Here is a 23,112-nt window from a genome sequence, read left to right as displayed (position 1 = left end):
GCTGGGTTGCCATATGTCCTCTTTTTCCAGGACATGCCCTCTTTTCCATGAGTCGTCATAGTGATCCATAGTTTAAAAGTAGAAGTCCGCAAATGTGTCCTCTTTTTCGCTCTTCAAAATATTGCAACCCCTTCCTCCCCCTGCAGACTACTTGTATGTTTAAAGGCTGCAACAAGAGGTAAAAATTCAACAGGCAAAATTAGACCCCTCCACGTCACCTGCGCCTGCTAAATTTACTGGTATTTCATCAAAGTAGCTGTGAAAAGCACAGGAGCCCTGCCAGGGGCAGAAATATGGCAACTTGTCTAAGAAGGAAGGGAGAGGTGGACAGAGAGAGGGAAGAGGCTTTCTAACTTGCATGGATTTCCTATATACGTAAATAGCAAACATTTTTTATTTTTGGGGAGAATCGTTTTTCAAATCACATAAGTGTTGGAAGGGGCCACAAGGATCAGTCCAACTCCCTGCCATGCAGGAATCTTTCACCCAATTTGGGGCTCAGGACCCTGAGACTGAGTTAACCATAAGAAATACTGGGGAGAATCTGCAGGCACAAACAATATGTTCTTAGCACACACTTCCTATTTATTGTGTGTGTGTGTATGTACAGATTATGTATTTTTAAAAACTCACACCCAGCCCTCCCCTCCAGCTTCAGACTGGGTGGCTCCCACGGGGACAGGTGGAGGGAGCCTCTTCCACCCTTGGAGAGGGAAATTATCAGGCCCAGGGAAACAAGGCTGGGCGCAACCAGCGATTCGAACCCAGATCTCAGGCGCCGTGGACTGTGTCCCTTGACATGGACGGCTGCCAACTTTCCTCCCAAAAAGGGGCTATTCAGCAGAGTCGGCGGCGAATCCTCCCGCTCCTGCGCTAAAAAAAGTGCAACTTTCTGGTTCCCACGGGCCGGGCAGCCGGTGGTCGAAAACGGCCCGCAGGAGCGCGCCCGCCTGGCGTCAGTTGGCAACCTCCCTCAGTCGCTGCACTACTATTACTATTACTATTACTACTACAGCAAGAAGCGGCGGCTCCTTCGGCTTCTTCTCCCCTCACGCCAGGCCAGGGCAGCCTCTTGCCTCGGCCCCGGGAAGCGTCTCTCGTCCGGCGGCCGCCGCCGGGCTTCCTGCTTCCCGCCAGGTGCCGGCGAAGCCGCGACAGGAACTGGGAGAGAGAGACGCCTCTGAGGGGAGAGAGAGAGAGGCGCTGCCGCTGCCGCCGCCGCCGCTGCTGCTGCTCTGGCTGTCGACGAAGCGAGCGAGAGGCCGCCGGCGGCCACCTTCGGCCCGGACGCCCCCGGGAGCCTCGCCCGGCCTCCGCCCCGGGGCCTAGAGCGAGCGAGCGAGAGAGCGCCGAGCAGGGAGGAGGGCCGAGAAGACCCTCGCGCCCCTTTTCCCGCCTCCTCCTCCGCCCAGGCCGGGCCGGCGCCCGCCTCGCGTCTCCTCCGCGCCGGGGGTGGTGGTGGTGGTGGTACTGCCGCCCTCCTCCGAGGCGCCCCCGAGATGAGACCATGGACAGCCGGATCAAGTGAGTGGCCGCGGCGGCGGCGGCGGCAGCGGGGAGGGCGAGACGCCGAGGCCAGGAGGGAGGAGGAGGAGGAGGGAGGAGGAAGGGGGTCGCTGCTACTGGAGCCACGGCTGAGGGGACGCCGGGGGAGGCGTCGGCGTGGGGCTAGGCCGCGAAGCCTTCTCCCTTCGCTCGCCCCACACACCTCAGCCCCACTGCGAGCAGGAGAGAGAGACGCCGCGGAGCAAAGACCTTCGCCCCCACCCGTCTCCGCGGGTCAGGATCAGGGTCAGCAGCCACCCGCGCAAGCTCCCTTACCTGGAAGGCGCAAAGACCACCTGCACGCCCTCCATCTCCCCCCCGTCTTATTTATTTGTATATTTAGATTTGCATCGATATACCTACCATCAAGGAGCTCAAGGTGGTGCACCTGGTTCTGCCGCCCCTCCCCCCCCACCTACAGTTCATCCTCACAACGACCCTGCGAGGGAAGTTAGAGACTAAGTAAGAGATGGATGGTGACCTGCCCAAGGTCACCCAAATGAACTGCTGAGTTGGGGAGATTCGAACCCTGATCCCCACCTCCCCCCCAGCACTCTGGCCATTTCAGCAGACTTGGGAGTGTCCCACCCTTTAGCTGTAGATCTCGGGGTGATTTGCAGCATGGAAATGCAAGGTAAAAATACAAAGTACGTAATAAAAACAAGAACAAAATATACCAATAAGCCCCCCATATTCTTCCTTTTATGTATACCCTCTTGATAAATACTTCACAAACATCATAGGTAACTGAAGATTTCCACTGTCCTTTACACATCTGACAGCTCTAACTTAATTAAAAATGTCTCCTCCTCTTCCTGGGTCCTTTTAAACAGCAGCTTGACCTGTGCACACTTCACCAGGTGACAGTGCTGTGAAAAGCTTCTCCCCTAGACTTTCAGGAACTAAGCAGTTGCTAAAGGTACAAGAACAGGCTAGGGTGGAAGATGTTTTGAAGTTGGCAGCTGGCAAGGGGAACCCCTCCCTCAGCATCTACAGTGCACATTTTCAGCCTCTTTATGAACACCTGGCACTCAGACTCCTATACCTTACAGGAACAGTCCTCCTCCTCTCTTCTACCTCCCACCCCTGACTGTCAGCCACATATTTGACAGGAACTGGATGCTGCTTTAATTTCTGCGAAGATCATCTTCATGCCTTTCCCTGCAGTCTGCATGTGGTTGGGTGAATATCATGGGGACTCTGCAGCCTGTCAAAAAACTCATAGTAGAGTCTATGAAATAGTGTTTTGGCATGGGGGGCCCCTGCAGTGGTATGGGGGACCCCTTCCCAATTGCAATAGAGGGCACTTTAGGGTTGTGGGGTGTGTGTTTGGTAAAGAAATTCTGGTGAGTAGTCCAGATGTGAACAGAAGATGCCAAAGAATTCCTAGATCGGTCTTTGATTATCGTTTTGACATTGAATTGTATACCAATATATATTTTGACTGCATTAGCCAATTCTAAAGCAGATATATTTGCAAAGTGAATGATTGTGTTTTCCCCTCATATTTGCAGTTAAAGCCTTGACCCTGTGAGACTTGCTGAACTTTACGTTCCGGGTAGTTTTAAAGTGATAAGAAGTTTAACCTCCACTTTAACAAAGTGACAGTAATCTATTTATGATGAACCATTTGGAATAGACCTGAAAGCCTGTCTGACATTTATTGCTCTGGGTTGACACTTTAAAATATGGTGTGAAGGACAAATAAACTTGAAAGGCCTTCTTGTGGAAGCAAATTTGTAGATATGCACAGCAGGAAGCACAAAAATTTACTACTATCATTTCAGAGACCGAATTGATGAGATGCTTATCCAGTTCCTGAGACAAGAAGTTGTGGTTACAGTTAGAGGACTTGTTATCATATAAAGTTTCTTTTTTAGTCATTGTGGGTACCTCTGCTGTTAGAAGCAGACTGAACTGCCCAAGTTTTATTGCAGCTGTTTTAGGAGGGATCCAAATTGGACACTCAAATAAGGCTACAGTCCTATGCACACTTACCTGGGAGCAAGCTCCATTGAATGCATTGGGACTTATTTCGGAGTAAACATGCAGAGGATTGTATGGCAAGTCTTATTTTGTATGTGGATAGGCATGATAGTGTTAATTCACACCCCCCCCAATTGAAGTTAGGTATGTGTGTGTGTGAATTTTCAGGGGATTAAGGACTAGGGAGGTGGGCGCTTTTACCTTCTGTGAATTTTGGTTCAGGATGTATGGTACAATATTGTAGTAAAAAGAGGAAAAGGAGGTGTGTGAGAGAAATGGCTCACAGTCACAACCATATTGTTCAATTCAGCTTGCATTTTACATCACACAAATTAAGATGATCTTTATGCATCCTTTTTGGTGTCTTGTCCCACTCTCCCCACTCTCCAGTTGACCTTCTTGAGTGCAGCATGTACATCTTCAGTTGCTTCTAGTACAACTGCTTTGACTTAGAGAGCAAGTGTGGTGTAGTGGTTAAGAGCGGTAGATTCGTAATCTGGTGAACCGGGTTCGCGTCTCCACTCCTCCACATGCAGCTGCTGGGTGACCTTGGGCTAGTCACACTTCTTTGATGTCTCTCAGCCCCACTCACCTCACAGAGTGTTTGTTGTGGGGGAGGAAGGGAAAGGAGAATGTTAGCGGCTTTGAGACTCCTTAGGGTAATGATAAAGCGGGATATCAAATCCAAACTCCTCCTCCTCCTCCTCCTCCTCCTCTTCTTCTTTACTTACTATTCAGTCACATGATCAAGAGAAGATAACTTCTGACTCTGTATTTACCTATTTTGTTCATCAGGGGCTACAAGGGCATGGTAACATATGTTATTTGAGAATCTATTTTTTAAAAAAAATATCTTCCTATTTCTGACAATTTAAATTACAAATACAGAAAGAACATAAACATAAAACAAGATTAGCACATTCTTTAATATGTGCTTTTAGTTTGCTTATAGCTCTTCAGGTGTCATTCTGACATTTTTACCATTATCACTTAGAGCCTAGCAAAATTACATCATAATTGGTATGTGTGTTAATATTTTAATTTCAGTTCAAATTTCCTACTGATACCTAATTACGCCCAAAAAATTAATTACAGAAAACAAAACAGAGAAAAGGAAAAAAAAACCCCAAAGGGTTTCAAAGACAAACCTTATTAAAACTATAAAGTTCCAAGGGATACCTCTGCTCTATATATTGGAGTCCAATATGGAAGCAGATCAACACAAGATTACATGGCTCAGTTCTTGTTATGCTGAATTAAAGAGTACCTCTGTTTGATCCAAGATGGCAAACAAATCTTCCATTTCTCTATGGCAGTGTTTTTCAACCACTGTTCCGTGGCACACTAGTGTGCCGCGAGATGTTGCCTGGTGTGCCGTGGGAAAAATTGTGTTTATTTGATTCCTATTCAAGAGAATTACTTTATATATAGTCAATATAGGCACAGAGTTAAATTTTTTAACATTTTCTAATGGTGGTGTGCCTCGTGATTTTTTTCATGAAACAAGTGTGCCTTTGCCCAAAAAAGGTTGAAAAACACTGCTCTATGGGGCCTAACTTGCTTGAGAAGGTTCTTGTTTGAATTACTATTAAAAAAAAAAGTGGTTCAAAAAAGGCAGTGGTGAAATGGACAACATTCTTCCTACCTGAAGAGTGACTCTCCTTCCTTTAGTCTAACCCAGGTATGTCCAACAGGTAGATCGTGATCTACCGGTAGATCACTGGATGTCTGTGGTAGATCACTGGTAGATCAGTGGCTCCCCCCAAAGAAGATAAAAAACTTTGGCTGCCCTAAAAAAAACCTCAACTTCTTTGCCCCTAAAATGACCTGAACCACCAAAAAAGGGCTTTCCTTCCTTTAAAAAAGCTCAATGTTGCTTTCCTCCTCCCCAAAGAAGCTCAACAACTTTTACATACCCGTAACCCCAAAAAACAGGGCCTTCCTTCCTTAACAAAGCTCAACAACTTTGACCTGAACCCCCCAAAAGGGGGTAGATCACTGCCAGTTTTTAACTCTGTGAGTAGATCGCAGTCTCTTGGAAGTTGGCCACCCCTGGTCTAACCCTTAGATTCTGGATTCTGGTCTCTTGGTTTAAACAAACATTTCTTCATTAGTGAAGCTGCAGTGTAACTCTCTTTTGCTCTCTTACATTGGTTATTTTGGGTGGTGGTTTTGTGCTAATCCCCCCTCCAATGCACAACCCTCTATTGACTTTTATTCCTCTTGTAACTTCAGAGGAAACTTCTTTTTCTCTCTTCATCTACATGCTGTTCCTGTTCCTGAAATAATTACCACTTGCTTGTATACTGGTTTCTCTGTTGTTATTAGTCGTGCTGAGCCCAGCATTCTTTTTGAAGAGGTTACGTGTATATGAAGTAAACTGCATTTGATAAGCACTTTTTAGCCAATAATCTCTGAAGTAATCATTTAGAATCCTGGCATTATCCCAAGTTTGCAAATAGCACATAGTTAATTCCTGGACCAATAAACTGGTTTGTCTTACTAGGATTGTTAAGTGAACACCAGACTGGCCCAAGGTCATGCAGTGAGATTGGCTTCATGGCTGAGTGAGGATTTAAACCCAGCTTTCTCTAGTCCGGATCTGTCTGCTTGGTACATTACACTGACTCCCAAAACATTTACGTGACATTAGAAGGAAATACTGGTACTGTCATAAGAACTTGGGAGGGAGTTTGCATGGGAAGCAATCGCTCCATGCTATTTTTTCAGAGCCATATTCACAACATGAAACCAACTCTGAGGCAGTTTAATCTTGAATGCTTTATTTATTTATACGGTTTCATTTATTTATAGCCCACCCTTCCACAAATGGCCCCAGGGTGGGCTACATAAAATATCACCATTTCAAAACAATATGCAATTAATGAAAGTTTAAAACCACAAAACTAAACAAAGTTACAAGAGCAGCAAAATAGCAGTGCAACAGTGTAGCGGGAGGAAAACCATAAAAAAAAAATGGCTAAAAAGGTATCTCTATACACTGATGGCCCTTGTGTGGGAGAATGGTCCACAATCTGATGGCTTTAAATAGGGAGTGGTATTCAGCCACTGAGCTCTGTCAGTTCTTTTTGAAAAAAGAAGACATTCTTTGACTTTGATTTTTATTTCAGCATTTTAATATGATGAAATGAACAAAGAGCTGGCTGATGTACAGGACTGTAAGGAAACATATGCTAACAAGTTAGATAGATAACACATTTTTGTATAGTTGCACCCCCCCTGAAATAAGTAATCTCGTATTTGTAGTTGGGTTTTTTTTTGCTCGCTCTCGGGGGGGAAAAGTAATCATTTTTCTCAGAACATAAAAGCAAATGTTACTTCTGATTTGTGACAGTGTATCTGAGTCATTGCATTTGTCAGCCTCCATGTGGATTCACATGACTGCTTTTTCCCAACATGAGCCCTCCTCCCATCATCCAGTGGTCAGATCCACGTGGAAACAGATTGTTGTATTACTTGAACACCACCTGTCCTGCAAGATGGAAAATTGTTTGTTGGACATGAGTCTTGATGCAATTATGTGTGTATCTCATCATGGATTGATAGAGAAGAATATCTTTGTGATATGAGGAGAACAATTTAAAGTCAACATGCAGTTGAATGTTAACCAAAAGCAGCAACAATACCCTTGTAATCAGATAGTTTGCATTCCTGTGATGCATGTATAACTAATTAAATGTTTTGTTTTTACTTCCAGGGAAAATCCAGAGAGTACTTTTGATTTGGTGCTACAGGTAAAATGCCAGGCTTCTGAAAATGAAGGTAATATACTTTAGCCATTTGTATTCATCCATATAAATTAAATGTGCAAAATATATGTTCAGATTATTTATTTCACATATCTTTTTAAATGCAGGCAATATATCGAAAGACATATGCTTAATTATTGCTTAAATTGGTTTTTTATGACACTAGATTTTCAATTATAGGAAAATTAATTACAGCTTACTGTGTTACATGTGTTTTATTTACCCCTATTATTGTTAGTTGCGACAAATATAATATTTAATTGGAGACATACAGCTTACTTTAAGTTCATGCTTTCGCTTTTCTGACCTTTTTCAATTTGCACATTCTAATGAATTTAATAAGTTGTGTTTAGCAGTATGTATAATTAGAATGTTTTAAGCAGGTGATTTTCTGTTTGGCTATGCCCCTGTAAGTAGCCACACTTATTTCAGGACTGTACCATTTAAGGATATAGATAGGGAGCCATGTCTTAATTTCTGGCATGCAGAATCATATAATTTGCTTGTGGAGAGTTAGTGCGTTAGGGAGAGGCTGCTGGCTAGTGCTAGTTTTCTACTTGGAGGGAATTTTTCTTGAAGGAAAGTAGTCACATTTGCTGTCTTCCCTACATCTTGAAATGGTACCATCCTGAGAATGCTGTGTCATGTGATTTTTCTTTCCAAAATGTGTAAACCAGTTCTTTTTATTTGTTTGGCTATTTCATTAGGCTTGGGGCACTGGATGGCCTATTCCTTCCTTATTAATGACACCTCTGCAACTTGGGTTGTGAACAAACCTGTTAGGACTAAATTACTTGTAGCAGCAGATACTAGTCTTTTTAGATAATACAAACATGAGAAAAATATACACAATATCCTGTTTCTAGCATGTCTGAGACAAATAAAATGAGGTGAAATGAAGATGCATGTTTCAAAAAGGAAACAGCATCTCTTCTACTGTTGACTATTGGTGGCTACCTCTGGTCCACTCTGTATGAAAGGTACAGGAATAACATGCTTAAACAGCGTCTTCAGAAATATGCTGTCTGGTTTGCCTTCATTTATGCGACCACAGACTTTGAAAGTTTTTCTAGTGTTGTAGGAAGAAAATCAGTATGCCAAAGCAGAAGTGTTTTGTGCCTTTATGCGGAGCTTTTGAAACGGTATGAACAGCACTGAGGTCTCTAGTTATTGAGCAATAGCAAGTTGTTGAAAATACTGCCATATAGGACATTGCCAATATTTGTCATTTCCAACATTCGTTATTTGCAATATTTGTTATGGGCTGCTTCTATACCGAATCTCAGCTGGTTTGTCTATGCTGGGGATCTGTTTTGCCAGTTTCACCAAGGTATTGTTGCCCTGTGGGTTGTTTTGTCTTTGGACTGCATCATTGTTCAGGTTATCATAGGCTGAACTTATTCATGTTATCAACTTGTCCCACTCCCTGATCTGCTGTGTGGCTCCTGTTGGATTGCATGTCTTTCCAACACTGCATTTTGCTTTTGTTCTTTGCATGTGTTTCTGTTTCCTTACTTAAAGTTCACTCTTTGGTCCAGCATTCAGTTCCTCTATATTTGACTCCTGATTCTATTCTCACTCTTGGTTAAAACAAACAATTTTCTGATCATGAGACTTTTTTGTGTGCAGTCCAGTACTTTGTAGTCTCATATTAGATCTTGTATAAAGCATCTAGGCATGTCTCAGCTTTTCTTTGTTTTTGTGTAGTCACTTTTTTGATAATTCAGTTCTTCTTTTCTAGAATAATCACACTTGGCACTATGTTTATTCTATTTTTGTCCTTCATGCTTCTTGGATGAATGGGGCTGCTCTTGAAAACACTCTGGAAACTTCAGTTGATCCAAAATGCAGCAGTAGGGTTATTAACAGGCACTTTGCTTGGACTGTATCATGCAAGAGTTGCTATGCTTTTGCTGGTTGGTTGGCCTGTCATCTGTGTGTGTGGCTTTTGTGGTGGACTCCATGTGCATATGTGTGTAAAACTGCTGGACTCTGCTGGATCCAGAATATATTGTTTGAGTTGGCAACCCCATATTATTCTGCTGGTTGCCAGTTAATTTCCAAGCGAAAGTCAAAGGGCCAGAGCTGACCTTTTAGATTCCTCAATGGCTTGGGCCTTGATAAAAGGCCTTCTATATAAACTCCTGCCACACTGGGCTGGTTTGACTGCAGTGCTAAGCAATAGTTTAGTGTTAATGGAATGAGTCTGAATGAACTGTGAGTTTGTTCGTTTGCTCCTCTGATATGGCCATGAAGAGCAGATTGAAAGCTTCTGCTTCTGCTTTTAAACTAATCAGAGTTCTCTGTTAGCCTGAACTTGTGAAACTCTGATTACTTCAAACTCTTGTTAGTGAACAAGCCACTATAGATCCTGGCCTGTTTGAGATAACCACAGTGTAAATTAGCCACAGTTCCTTTGGCTTTGGAAGAAATAGTGAAATTGTATTTCGTCAAAAATGGAAGAAAAGCTTTTGTCAGGGCCGTCTTAAGCCTATCTGGCGCCGTGGTGCAGGGATCTTTCCAGCGCCCCCACACACCCCCATCCTTTGGCAAACAGCACCCGCTCGGGACCCCTCAGGTTCCTTCCCACTGCCCCGCACCCTACTCCAGTCCTGCGCAGCGGCAGATTGGAGAAGCGCCCTGATGACCAAGTGCGGCGCTGAGAGGGGAGGGGCAGCCGCCAAGGATCACGCCCGCCTCCCAGGCGAGGCCGCGCACATCACCCGAAGAGGGGTGGAGAGAGGGAGGGAGGGCTGATCACTGTGTGCCCGGCTCGGCGCCACCGATCGCCTCCTCCTGCCTTCAGCCTTCTCCCTGGTGGCGGGCGAGCGGGGGATGAGGGGCGTGGCACTGGAGTGGCGCGGGGCTCTGCACGCCCTTCCAGTGCTCCCGGGACGGGAGGCGAGGGCGGCAAGCTCGCAGCCTGCCCGGGAGTGGCATGGGCGGCAGCGGCTGCGCAGCCGCGTGCGAGCGCCCGGCCACCAGCCCGCCCGTGGGGGCGGGGGCGGGTTGGGGAGGGGGGTGCCAGGTATGCTGGCGGGCTCGCGCCCGGCCGCCAGCCCGCCCGTGGGGGTGCCGCGCCACTCGTCCCTATGGATGAGACGGCCCTGGCTTTGGGTCTCCTCCTTGCGTCCACACTAGAAGGGGGAGTGTGTAAGCCAGAGGCTTCTGCAGACATAGTCACATAGCTTTTAAGCATTATGTACAATTAAGACCATTTAAGTGGTTGCCAGGTGCATTCTTTATCTGAGATTACAATGGCATTCTCTAGGAGTGGGGTTTCTTCGGTAGCTGTTTTGTGTGATACACTTCTTCACAAAGACTGCAGGGTGACCTCCATAAAGGTTGTTGAGAAGGACACCCTGTTTTGGCAGGGTAAAATTATTGTTTGGTTTTTATTCAGTCCTGTCGTTTATCGTTTTAGTGACTTTCATTGGGATAGATCCAAAGTTTACCTTCCTCTGATGGAATAAGGAAATCATTGGATTAAACTCATTCTGGTTTTGGGACTAATAGTTCAGACTTCTTGGTAATTCATTGTTGCAAGCTTTCTTTCAGGGCACTATGACTGGAAAGTGGGCTGTAACTGGGTGGGGAGGAGAAGGTGGAAAATATTCTTGAGCCAAGCCTTCTCAAGAGCGATATCCTCATCTGTTTTCTTTGAATTGCATACCTGCCTTAGCTTCTTGTCTGGTTACCATTTCTTTATTTTTTTTGTTAAGGTTTAACTTCCCTGACATGCTCCTGCAGCTGCCACCTTAGTTATGATTTGGGTCAGAGAGACTGATGCTTTTAGATGTCTTTTTTGTATGTGTTCCTCTGCCTTCCCCTTTTCAATTTGCCCTTTGTGTCTAGGTTGCTCTTTCATATGGTGAGAGTTGGGTAGTTACACTGCACTTTGGAAATAATCACTGTATGAGTTAGATTTTCAGACCAGCCTTCCAGGCCACATCCTAGTTATAATACCTCAATGTATTTTTAAATGAGAGGATTTGCTGGCAATAACAAGTAAACACTTTTTGAAAAGTCTTAATTATTTTCTTACAGGTGTAAGGTTCCACCCTGTATTACTTATTATCACTTCTGTCTGTGTTATATTTAATTTAGTTTGGTCTCAGGGCAGAGTCCTATCATAGTCTGTCAATTGTTGGTAGCACAGTATAATGAGGACACAGCATTATACTGGGAATACTATGAATTCATCTGACTGTTAAGGCACAGTATGTGTAAATAATACTTTCAGCTTTGCAAGAGATTAGTTTGGTCATTTTTCTATCTTGAATTCACAAATTCAGCACATGCTTATTTCCTCAATAGGACCCTTCCAAGGTCAATATCACAGAATTGTAGGATTTGAAGGAACTTAATGATCATTTGGGGCCATAGAGGAAAATTCACTTCCAAATAATTTTGATCTTCATCTTGTGTCCCAGGTCTTCAGCTGCATCCATTTTACTACCATTCCCTCCCATCTTTGGATTTAATTCTGAATCAAATAAAAATTTTAAAGGACCTGGTCTTTTTCAAATGACAAGTAAAACAGTGCCCTGCCTAGGACTTTATCCATATGATGGAGTCATTTATTAAACTTTATTCCAGGATCACAGGAAACAACTCTTAAAAATGTAGCTCCAGTGCCACATATCAATGGTGGGTAGTGTCAGAGGCAAAAGTGGGCAGAGCACCTAAGATGACTTTTACTTCTGTACAGTAGGCTACTTTCTATATGCACTCACACATTCTTATCTGTGCTCCACCAAGGCAAGGAAGAAGCATGGTCACAGCTCAAGAACACAGGACTGGTGAGAGATGTGGCCTGGGAAGAGTCTCAAGGGCCAGACAGACAGGCCTGGAGGGTTGCATTTGGCCCCCAGGACTGATGTTCCCCATTCCTCCACTAACAGGGTCCCTAATGTTGTATAGGAAGGCATAGCTATGTACATTTGGTGAAGGTGGGGGACTTTCTGTCTCAGCTGAATGAGCACAGTTTGAGGTTGTGTGTTTAAAACCATAACTCTTTTATTTCCACCCCCCCTGCTTTCTAAGCATTTCCCCCCTACTCTATCTTGATACTGATAACAGTCCTTCCTCCTCTGACTAGCATTTTCTACCTCTAACTGATAAGCACTTTTTGATCTTCAACTTAAATTAATAAATTTAACATAAAATGTAGTGAATTATACAGTTACTTGGTCTGTTGCAGGTTTAGCCTTAAATAGATTTTCATGCTAGGATAATCTTTTGAATATGTCATACTTAGAAATGAGACCCATTCACCCTCTGTGCCTGCACCCTTTTCTTCTTTATGAAAGAGATTTGTATTTTAAATGGGCTTTCTTCTTTGCATCCCATCTGCTCGCTGTGCTTGATCTTGCTGTGAAGTTGGGGTTGAGTTTATGACATCACAGTCATAAATGTTGCTGTAGAAATATCAGAAGCAGAAAATTATGGTCTCCCTGCAAAGACTGAGCAGCAGGAAAGACTGGGCTAGGAGGCAAAAAGACCTTAATATGACCTATACAGTTATCGGATTTTTGTTAAAAAATGAGCGCTGGTGGAAATTTTCTAAATCTTTCTGTATTTCTTAAAAACCCTTTTGCCGGTGTATTTTTTTTTAATAGTAATGCCGGCTTGTTATCTTATAATTGATACGTGTCTTCTGATAGGAGTCAGTTTATTCACATTAACACTTCTCTAGGTTGTGTTGTGTTACTTCTTATATGTAATATTTGGGCATCAATGACAATTTTCCCCCATCATTGCTCAGATTTCCCTCCCGCCTCTGATTACTGATGCCTTACCTCATCCAAAACCTTGCTTTGTGATTTCCTTCTCGCCCTGCCCGGCTGTCTGGTATGAGGCAGGTGTTCACATATGATAGGGCCTTTTTAGTAACTGAATCCGGGGTCTGGAACTCCAGTTCCCAGGAAGCCTGTTTAGCTTTGTTGCTCCTTGGTTTTTTGGCATATTGTGATTATGCTGTTATTTCGGGGGGGGGGGGCTTTGGGGATTAAGCCAAGCTTGCATTGATGCTGAAAAATAAAATATCTTTTCTGAGCTTCCTAGGAACTTTTGTATTAGCTTTTTAATATTATAAGCTGCCTTGGATCTTGAAGTGAGATAAAATAGACTAGAAGTATTCCTCAAAAAAGAAAACACACAAGCCAATTGCAGCTCACCAACTGTGTGTTGTAAGTGGCCAGTTGCTGGACACGCCATCCCCTCTCTCGTTTCAAAGAAAGTTTCATTTTCATTGGTGGGCTGTTGTATATGGCTGCTGAGGTTGGCAGAAACAGGTTGAAAAATATAGTTTGAGCAGACAACATTACATTTTTTAAAAAATTGTAAAATCATGTGGAGGCCTCAAGAAAGCAGAAATCCTAGTGTGTTATCACTAATATTATTAAGATTTGTCAGTTTCACATTGACAGCTTCTTCCACTTTTGTTGTGTGATTGAGGAAGAAAGATGCCTTTCTACGTAACCAAATGCTGGACCAGAAAGGAACCTGGTGCTTACTGTTTAGGCCCACAGTGGGCATCACTTTTGGGTGGAGAGCAACTTCCCTGATGGTTTGGTTGCTAACCAAAACATTTGTTTCCTTCTCAGTGAGGTTTTCCAGCTCATATTGCAATTCAGTCTAATATTAGGAACATAGGAAGCTGTCTTATACAGAGTTAGACCATTTGTCCATCTAGCTTAGGATTTGCCAAACTTGGATCTCCAGCTGGTTTTCGACTACAACTCCCATCATCCCTAGCTGATCTAACACATTATTATTTACTCTCCATGGTGTCAGGCTTTTCTACCCCTACATGGAGATGCTGGGTATTGAACATTGGATCTTTTGCACACCAAGCATATGCTCTGCCACTGAGCTGCAACCCTTCCCCAGAACTGGAAATATTGCTGGACCAAACTAACATTGCAAGGCATACTACTGGTTACATTTCAATTTGTGTTGAGTCTTCACAGGCATCCTGGTCAAAGCATTTGAGGCCACACCTGCAGGATGCTGCTGATAACTGCTTGCAAGTTGACAGCCCTTGGCTTTGTGGCTAGTGCAGGTGAATGTACAAAGGCATCAAGCAGATGGTTATATCTTGCTGAAAAAAGTATGTGGTATCTAAGAACAAGTAAAAGGAGACAAGTGCTTGGCAAGTACTGCTGAACAACTGCTGGCTTCTTGTTAAGTTCAAGCTTTTGAGTGAAACATGTCTGAACCTTCATTTGAACTTTACTATTATTTAGTGGACTGTACTTTGTAAGGGATGAATAGATGTGCTCAAAGCAAAATTCATTGGAAACCTAGCCATAAATGTCTGCTTCAGCACCAGGGATCTAAGCTCCAGGAGTGTGCATTGCCATGGCACAAGTGTAGTCTTAAGTCTGGCAAGTGGGGAAGACTGTTTGACTCTGTTCCACTTGCTAGGCCGCCTTCTGTCCCAGTCTGTATGAGAACAGATGCCATAACATAAAAGAATGACTGGCATCCTATATAGTAGCCCTTTCTTTTTGGCATAGTGCCAGTCACCACCCCTGCACTGACATGGTGGGAAAGAGATCTGGTCTCAGTGCTAGTACAGGGTGCATTGCACCCCATGAGAAATTGCACTGATGCAGTGCTTCAGAAGGCAGGATGTTAGCCAAGCCCTGCTGCAAGAAACGGCTTCCTGCCCATCAGCTGTTGAGTGGGGTAGCGCAGCAGCAGAGAGAACTCATACAGTCCATTTAAAACATTTTAAAACTTTTCTTCTGGACCTTTACCTTGAACCTTCTTCATTTGGTGGCTATAGAAGGGATTCTACCCAGGGGAGTCCCTCCGCCTCAGGGCACCACAAGCCCAGAGAGGCTGGGAAAGACACACAGGGAAGACCTGCTGAAAAGCAGCTTTTCTGCCTCTCACCTCTGAGCGCTGTAGCACAGCAGCAGCAGGGGCCCCACACGCCTTTTTCAATCTAGCAAGCACCAGGGAGGATTATGCTCCTTCATAATCTACCATATATTCTCTATGGGCTCCAGGGAGGGTCTCCTTATGAGCCACGAGGACTTTCCAGTATTGTGATGCTGAAGTTTGTAAGCAGAGGGGAAAACTGAGAAAGGCTTTATGGTGGCTTAAAAAGTATCCAGGATTCAGGAACGGAAGTCACATTTGGGTTTGTGCTGCTAAATTGCATCAAACAGGCAATGAGTAGTCGATGGGTCACATTTTGTAATCTGCAGCCCTCTGTTGAAATACTGGGAATTGTGCTCCTGTTTGGAGGGAATAACGACTGTGTTAATCAGTTACCTTTCTAACTTCCTAAGATGTAGAGGCCTCTGCAATCAGTTACCTGTATATATCTGAAAATATATAGGCATCCAGGCCTGAAAGTGAGGGAGATGTGTGTCAAGTGTTTTGCATGTTGTTGTGTGTGGGCCAGCTGGGATAGTATTGATTGCTAATTTCATTTAATAGGCTTGAAGAGTGTAATTTAGTAACTTTGGTGGGCTACTTTTGAAAAATCATCTTATGCTATTAGAATTTTCCATTAAGTCTCAGAACAATAGTGTTAGCATGTTATTTTCCCTAAATGGTAACATTATGTTTCAAGTAGAATTTAGGTTGTTTGCATGCTGATACCTGGATGTACATTGTGGTTGTATGTTAATCTGTTCATTAGATAAACTTTTGGTATCCTTGTAGGAGGTAGTCAGCTAAGTTTTACTCAGAGTAGACCTGTTGAAAATAATGGCTGTAACTTGGTCATGTTCATTAATTTCAGTGGGTCTGATTAAAACTTAGTTGAACACCACCCTACAGTATATCTGTAGTATAGGCAACTTAATGCTAAATTAGGGATTGTGTATATGGATTTGGTTCTCGGAATAGAAATGACAGGGGGATGGTATAAATAATGAAGGAAATTTGATTCTCCCCCTTTGTGTTTTAAATTTAGGTGTACATCTTTGTTCTCCTTTGAGCAAACAGGAAGTTGTATGTGATCATCTCAACCATGTTTGCCTTAAATAGACAAATAGTGCTACAGTGTTGTCATAACAGTTGTGTGCTAAAGGCTCACTGAAACCACATTTCAGTTACAGAAGCTGATGTTTTAAATTTGTACATTTGATTCTGGACAATTACACCAGCTGTTGGTACAGTTAATTAAAAGGAGATAACCTTATTTATTTAAAGAATTTATAAACTGCCCACCACTCAAGAATGTTGTGGTGATACACCTAAAAGAAACAAAAATAAAATACAAAATTAGACCAATCAAAATTTGTTAATACATTTTGAAAAACCAGCATGAACACTTATCAAATTATGCTACCATGTAAAAGCCTGGTGGAATAAAAAAAGCCTGAAGGAGATGCCTAAAATAATAAATTATTGGTTTGATTACAAGTTACAGCGGGGGAGTGCATTGCAAAGTGTGTGTACCACACTAAAGGTTCTGGGCCTAGTACTTGTTAAAATAACTTTTGGGACATGTAGCAGAAGAGTTCAATTAGGGTTGCATGAAGAGGTGAACTTCCATGCAAACAGGTTCTAGGGCGCTAAGGGCTTTGTATATCAGCAGTAAAAACCTCAAACTCCTTCCAGTAGGTAATTGGCAGTCAGTGAAGATTCTTTTATGTACTATTACATACTGGTGTGCAACCTGGATAGCTCAGTTGGTTAGAGCATGGTGCTGATAACGCCAAGGTTGCAGGTTCAATCCCCTTACGGGACAGCTGCATAAACGGCATTTCCGTGCGCTGCTCTGGTTCACCAGAAGCGGCTTAGTCATGCTGGCCACATGACCCGGAAGCTGTACGCCGGCTCCCTCGGCCAGTAACGTGAGATGAGTGCCGCAACCCCAGAGTCGGGCACGACTAGACCTAATGGTCAGGGGTTCCTTTACCTTTACATACTGGTGTGGCGCTGTGGTCTAAACCACAGAGCCTAGGGCTTGCCGATCGGAAGGTTGGCAGTTCGAATACCTGCGATGGAGTGAGCTCCTGTTGTTTGGTCCCAGCTCCTGCCCACCTAGCTGTTCAAAAGCACGTCAAGTGCAAGTAGATAAATAGGTACCGCTCCGGCGGGAAGGTAAACAGCGTTTCCATGCGCTGCTCTGGTTCGCCAGAAGTGGCTTAGTCATGCTGGCCACATCACCTGGAAGCTGTCTATGGACAAATGCCGGCTCCCTTGGCCTATAGAGCGAGATGAGCGGGCAACCCCAGAGTCGTCAGCGACTGGAACTAATGGTCTGGGGTACCTTTACCTTTTTACATACTGCTGGTAGGTTGCTCCTAACAGCAGTTTAGTCACAGCATTCTGCACCAGCTACAACTTCTAGACTGGCCTTAATGGCAACCCCACATGGAGCACATTGCAGTAATTCAACCTCGAGGTTATCAATGCATGGATCACCGTGGCCAAGCTGTTCCTATCCAAGAATTATTATACTGTAGCTGCCGACACTGATAGAAGGTGCTCCAAGCCACTGAGGCTATTTGGGCTAGTGACAAAGATGAATCCAGGAATATCCCCAACCAACACATAATCCTGTGTGTGTGTGTGTGTGTCCGTCCAACCCTGTTTAGAACAGGCAATCAACTTATCTACCAGACCTAGGAACCACTCACCCACAGGGCCTCCATCTTGCCAGGATTCAGCTTCAATCTACTGCCGCTCATCCAGTCCACCACTGCATATAGGGACTGGTTTAAGACTTAAAGGTAAAGGGACCCCTGACAGTTAAGTCCAGTCACGAACAACTCTGGGGTTGCAGTGCTCATCTCGCTTTACAGGCCAAGGGAGCCGATGTTTGTCTGCAGACAGTTTTTCCAGGCCAGTAGAATAATAATAATAATAATAATAATAATAATAATAATAATAATAATAATAATAATAATAAATTATTTATTATTTATACCCCACCCATCTGGCTGGGTTTCCCCAGCCACTCTGGGCGGCTTCCAACAGAATGTTAAAATACAATAATCTATTAAACATTAAAAACTTCCCTAAACAGGGCTGCTTTCAGATGTCTCCTAAAAGTCTGGTAGTTGGTTTCCTCTTCGACATCTGGTGGGAGGGTGTTCCACAGGGCAGGTGCCACTACCGAGAAGGCCATCTGCCTGGTTCCCTGTAACTTGGCTTCTCGTAGCGAGGGAACCGCCAGAAGGCCCTCGGCACTGGACCTCAGTGTCCGGGCAGAACGATGGGGGTAGAGACGCTCCTTCAGGTATATGATTAAGCTGCTTCAGGCGAAACCAGAGCAGCGCATGGAAACGCCGTTTACCTTCCCGCTGGAGTGGTAGCTATTTATCTACTTGCACTTTGATGTGCTTTCGAACTGCTAGGTTGGCAGGAATTGGGACCAAGCAACGGGAGCTCACCCCGTCGTGGGGTTTCGAACCGCTGACCTTCTGATCGGCAAGCCCTAGGCTCAGTGGTTTAGACCACAGCACCACCCGCATCCTGGTTTAAGACTTACACAACCTTTATGACTGACACACATGCATACAGATACAGAATATGTACACACAAGGCAGCAGCCTACAAATTTGTTTTCAGACGGCAACCCCTTTTCTTTTCCCTAAGCTGTATAATCAGAAAAAACTTTTGCAGTCTCAATTTATTTTTAACAAGTAAAATACTGCCCCTTCCAGTTATTCTGAAATAAGGAAGAAAGGGGGATAAAAGCCAGAACAAATAGGTGGAAATGAAGGAACAAACTCTGATAGGATGAGATGCTTTGGGAGCCACATAAAATGAGGTTGGGGGCTGCATGCAGACTACCTGTGCTCTGTCCAGCCATCACATTCTCAGTTTCTGGGTCAAACATTCTCAAACTTTGTCACTAAGGTGACAATTGCAACAATTAGTGTCCTGATTCTACTTGATCATTTTATTCATTCTCACCATGAACCTGGGAGATGGATATTAGACTGAATGATAGTGAGTAGCCCAAGGTAACCCAAATGATCTTCCTGGCTGAGTAAGGTTTTTTTTTTTTTTAATGCAAAAGTAAGTCCTGCTGTTATCAAAAGGCTCCCTTGCATACAAAGACTTGGTCCAAAGTGCTATTTTAGGTGCATCCAAGGGCATAGGCTTGCCTAGGGTTTTTTTTATTACTTTGAACAGCAAGCCACCATGTCACATCACAAACTGCCTTTGAACTCCCAGCTTCAAAAGTGGCTTGTAAGTTGGCATTGTTTACAAATTCAAAACCCCATTGGGCAGACAAATCTAGTTGTATGGTTCTTTGGGTCCTGGCTTTGTTCTTCTGGATACAGGAGCTGGACAAACCATTCAGCTAGCTGAAGATCTATAGTTTTTTGCACAAACATGAAAAGCTCCTGTAATACTCTTTGCATGTGGTTTGCTGTGGTTTTAAATATGTCTCTTGGGACAATTGTGGCCTAAATGTGCCTTTAAGAAGAGAAGTGTTTTCTGAGCTGTTTTTTTGGGGTATAGTTTCTTGACATTTTCTCTCTCTTCCCTTTCTGTCCCTATTCTCTACTTATGTCTTCACCTTACTACTTAATGATTCTTGGCCCTTTGGGAAAACCCACCTCACACTTTAAGAACATTGATTTTAGTCACAGACATATTTTCTTTGTAAAAAAATGTGTTTTTTTAAATGTTGTCGTCTTTTTAAAAGTGTTTTATCACATCACAAGCATGATAAATGACAAAAAGTCAGCTTTTTATAATGTTACAGCACTATAATATTGTGGTGTAATTTAACAGATTCTTTGTTGAAAACTAATTATATCATATTTAGAGGATGTCTTGAACCAGTGGTTTTCAAGAGACACGCTCTCTTCAAATATTTGGGCAGCGATTATAATGGGACTTACAAACACAGGAATAGAAAAGATTAGATATTTTATGTTCCTATGGGGGTTTGAAGAGGAGGAGAGTTATTAGGGTCTTCACAGTATAACTTGGAAATTGTGTGTTCATGATTACTACTGTGTAATCTGTCAGTGGGTGGGTGTGTGGGTGAAGTAGAGAGATTGCTACTGTCTTGTTCCCTTATCTCCTGTCTGCAAAGAATTTTCTGCAACACTCTTCACTACTGCTGGCGAGATATTTGGTATGCATATCATGAAAGAGATAGGAGAAGCAGGTCAAGGAAACTTTATTATTGTGACCCTCCCCCATTCCTAACCTTTTAGAAGTAGGGAGGGCTGACCCAGTTCTTAAAGACCTGGGAGATGCAGGGTGGAAGGGAGTGTGGGGAGTTTGGTATCACCTTGCCAGTTCGGACCAAAAAATGTAGAGCAGGCTGTCTGATAGGATGTTGATGAAGATGAATTTAGTGTGGTCTGGTATCTGTTTCTGTAGAATTCCTCATGCTAGTGAAAACAGAAAGAAAAGAGGTCAGCTATAAACAACATACAGAAGACTCTGTAAACTGTGATTCCCAAATGTTACAAGTTTAGATTGTTCTCTTTGCACACATCATTTCTGCAGAGAGCAGCAGCCCAGTCAATGTGCTATTGCTGATTTTATTTCAGGCCCAGAAGACTGCTTTGATCCAAACACAGCACTGCCCAACTATAGTGTAGGGGGGAGATTCCAGCTCTTTTCACCCACATGCTCTTTTTGTTGTTAAAAATAGTCTCCCCCGCATCTTGTGGCTTATATTTGAACAGGTTGGCATATGAAAAAGCAAATGTGGCTCCTGGCATAGCACCTCATTTCTTCCTGAGGTGACCACCTCTGATGATTTTGCTTTACATGTTGTATTTTAAACTATTCAGAACTAGAACTGGCATACTTCTGGCGTCCTACATTATAATGGCAAAAGTGTGGGGTTGAGGTGAAGCCCATGTTTGTGTTTAGCTAGGCAAAGTCATTGATACCAGAGAGCTGAATGGAAGCTAGTGCACTGCATTTCTTCAAATGAAATGTGTTGGTCAGGATTCAAGTGCTCCTCCACAGAACTTCTCATGACATCCTTTCCCCAACTTCTGTCTTGTGATGCTTATGAATCCGGAATGGCTTGTTGGATCATGAGGTAGGGAGAAGGGCACCCAGGACTCTTCCCACGTGTGAAGTCTGAGCACACAATTCTTTGGCTCATAGCTATCAACTTTGATGCATATTCTACAACACATTGTTTTCATAAGAGGATATTTTTCCTAATTGCTTTCAAGTTTGCATGCTCTGTATTTTGCTAAAGAGCAATATATGTCTTGCTCTGCCTATATTGTGTCCTCCCACACTTTGAAGAGGATGGAATGCTGTGTTTCCTCTCTGATTCACTTTACTTTAATGCTATGGTAAGGATCTGGTTGGGACAGGTGTTTTGGTTATGTAAATCCAGTAAACCCAATTGTAATTTATTGTAAAATAAAGGAATTGGACAGGTTCTTTTCTCCATTGTTCCATTGTCCACTACTAGCAGCATGAATGCCAACAGCATTGCCCAATGCTGTAGAGCACATCCCTCCCACTGAGGAATTCTAATGGAAGGCTTTGTTGTTTGGACAGATACTTCTTGTGACTGGATGACCCAACTCAAGCCCTGACCTTACTCTGGTGTTGCAGGAATGTCAACAGGAATGCAAGCAGATATGCTGGTGCAGATGTTGTAAGATCAGACTGCAGTAAGACCGCAATTTATGCAGGGCGGATTGCACCTAAAGCCAGAATCGTGTATAGTCAAAACCTGTTGGGTTCAATGGCGAGTGCGATTGCCAATGCCATTTTTCCCGGACTCCCACTACTTTTCTAACCTTTCTTTTAAAAATGTCATGCACATAAATCTAAATGTGCCTAAGTTGCAGACTTCCTGTGTAGCTCATTGAATACAACGAAGTTAACGTTTGCCAGTCTACAACCATTTCTTATGGGGTGCCACGCAAGTTGGCGGAGCATTTATAAGCATGTCCTGTCCCATCACACCCCACCCCGCCCCCATTCTGTTCCACCCTACCCCATGCCACCCTTTTTATTATGTGTTTTGTTACTTTTTCAGTCACTTCCTAGTTCAGCACACATGTGTAGTTGTGTGTCTTCCAGACACATGTTAATTGGTTGTTGCCTTTATTAGCTGAAATGCTGTGAGCAATGATAAAACTAGGCACTGATAGTAAGGCAAATATGTAGGGTGGTATTCAAGTAGGTTTTACTCAGAGTAGACCCATTGAAATTAATGAACATAGCTGAGGTAGGACCACTAATTTCAGTGGGTCTAATATTGAGTAATAAGTAGTTGAATTCTACCTGCAATCTGCTGTAGTTCCTGTATTTTTCTCACTTTTTTGCTTTTTAAGGTAGAACACTAAATGCTCTACTAAATAGGTGAGATACTTGTTTTCAAAGCTACTATCTGCAGGCTATTTGATAGTTACATGATTATTAATTTGCTGGAAGTGTGGATCCAGATTTATATTGGCTTGCTGAATTCCAGTGAACATGTTTGAGTGAAAAGGAGCCAAAGTGATGAGCAATGCTCAAAATAATTTATAGAAAATTCTAGCACTGTGTAACATGGTAGCCAGAAAATTTCCTTGTGTAGCAGTGCTAGAATTAATTCAACAATTGTAGGACTTATTCAGAAGAGAAGGGAGGAGGGAATCCAGCAGTTATTTCTGAATGGAACACAAAACTACTTCCCACTGTGAATGCACTCTTTGAGAAACAAGGATATGCTTTGAGCTGTCTTTATTTAGACTACTGATGAGGGCAGTTTTCCTTTCCATAGAATGTTTGTGTCTTGATGTGGTGTTCAAGGAAATTATTTTTACAAGCTAGGAAATCACTTCGTATCTTGCAGTGTTATTTGGCGGCAGCATCCTTAAAGGAAATCCAGTGTTTTCCC

At 43.3% G+C, this 23,112-nt stretch overlaps 1 protein-coding gene across 3 annotated transcripts in view; it reads left to right on the top strand.

Moving 5' to 3' along the window:
- The first annotated feature begins 1,220 nt into the window (after positions 1–1,220).
- DENND1B (DENN domain containing 1B) overlaps positions 1,221–23,112 on the top strand; it is a 171,492-nt gene continuing 149,600 nt past the window's right edge. Inside the window, exons 1-2 of one of the 3 annotated variants that reach the window (XM_033151420.1) lie at positions 1,221–1,524; positions 7,250–7,314. In XM_033151420.1, coding sequence (XP_033007311.1) covers positions 1,508–1,524; positions 7,250–7,314 — 82 coding nt within the window. In that variant the 5' untranslated portion in view covers positions 1,221–1,507. The remainder of the gene's footprint in view (positions 1,525–7,249; positions 7,315–23,112) is intronic. The other 2 variants (XM_033151419.1, XM_033151421.1) reach the window with 2 other exon arrangements.

Source organism: Lacerta agilis, chromosome 6, assembly GCF_009819535.1.
Source record: "Lacerta agilis isolate rLacAgi1 chromosome 6, rLacAgi1.pri, whole genome shotgun sequence".
Lineage (NCBI taxonomy): Eukaryota > Metazoa > Chordata > Lepidosauria > Squamata > Lacertidae > Lacerta > Lacerta agilis.
The sequence above is the reverse complement of the archived record's forward strand: the minus strand, read 5'-3'. Positions and strand labels throughout refer to the sequence as shown.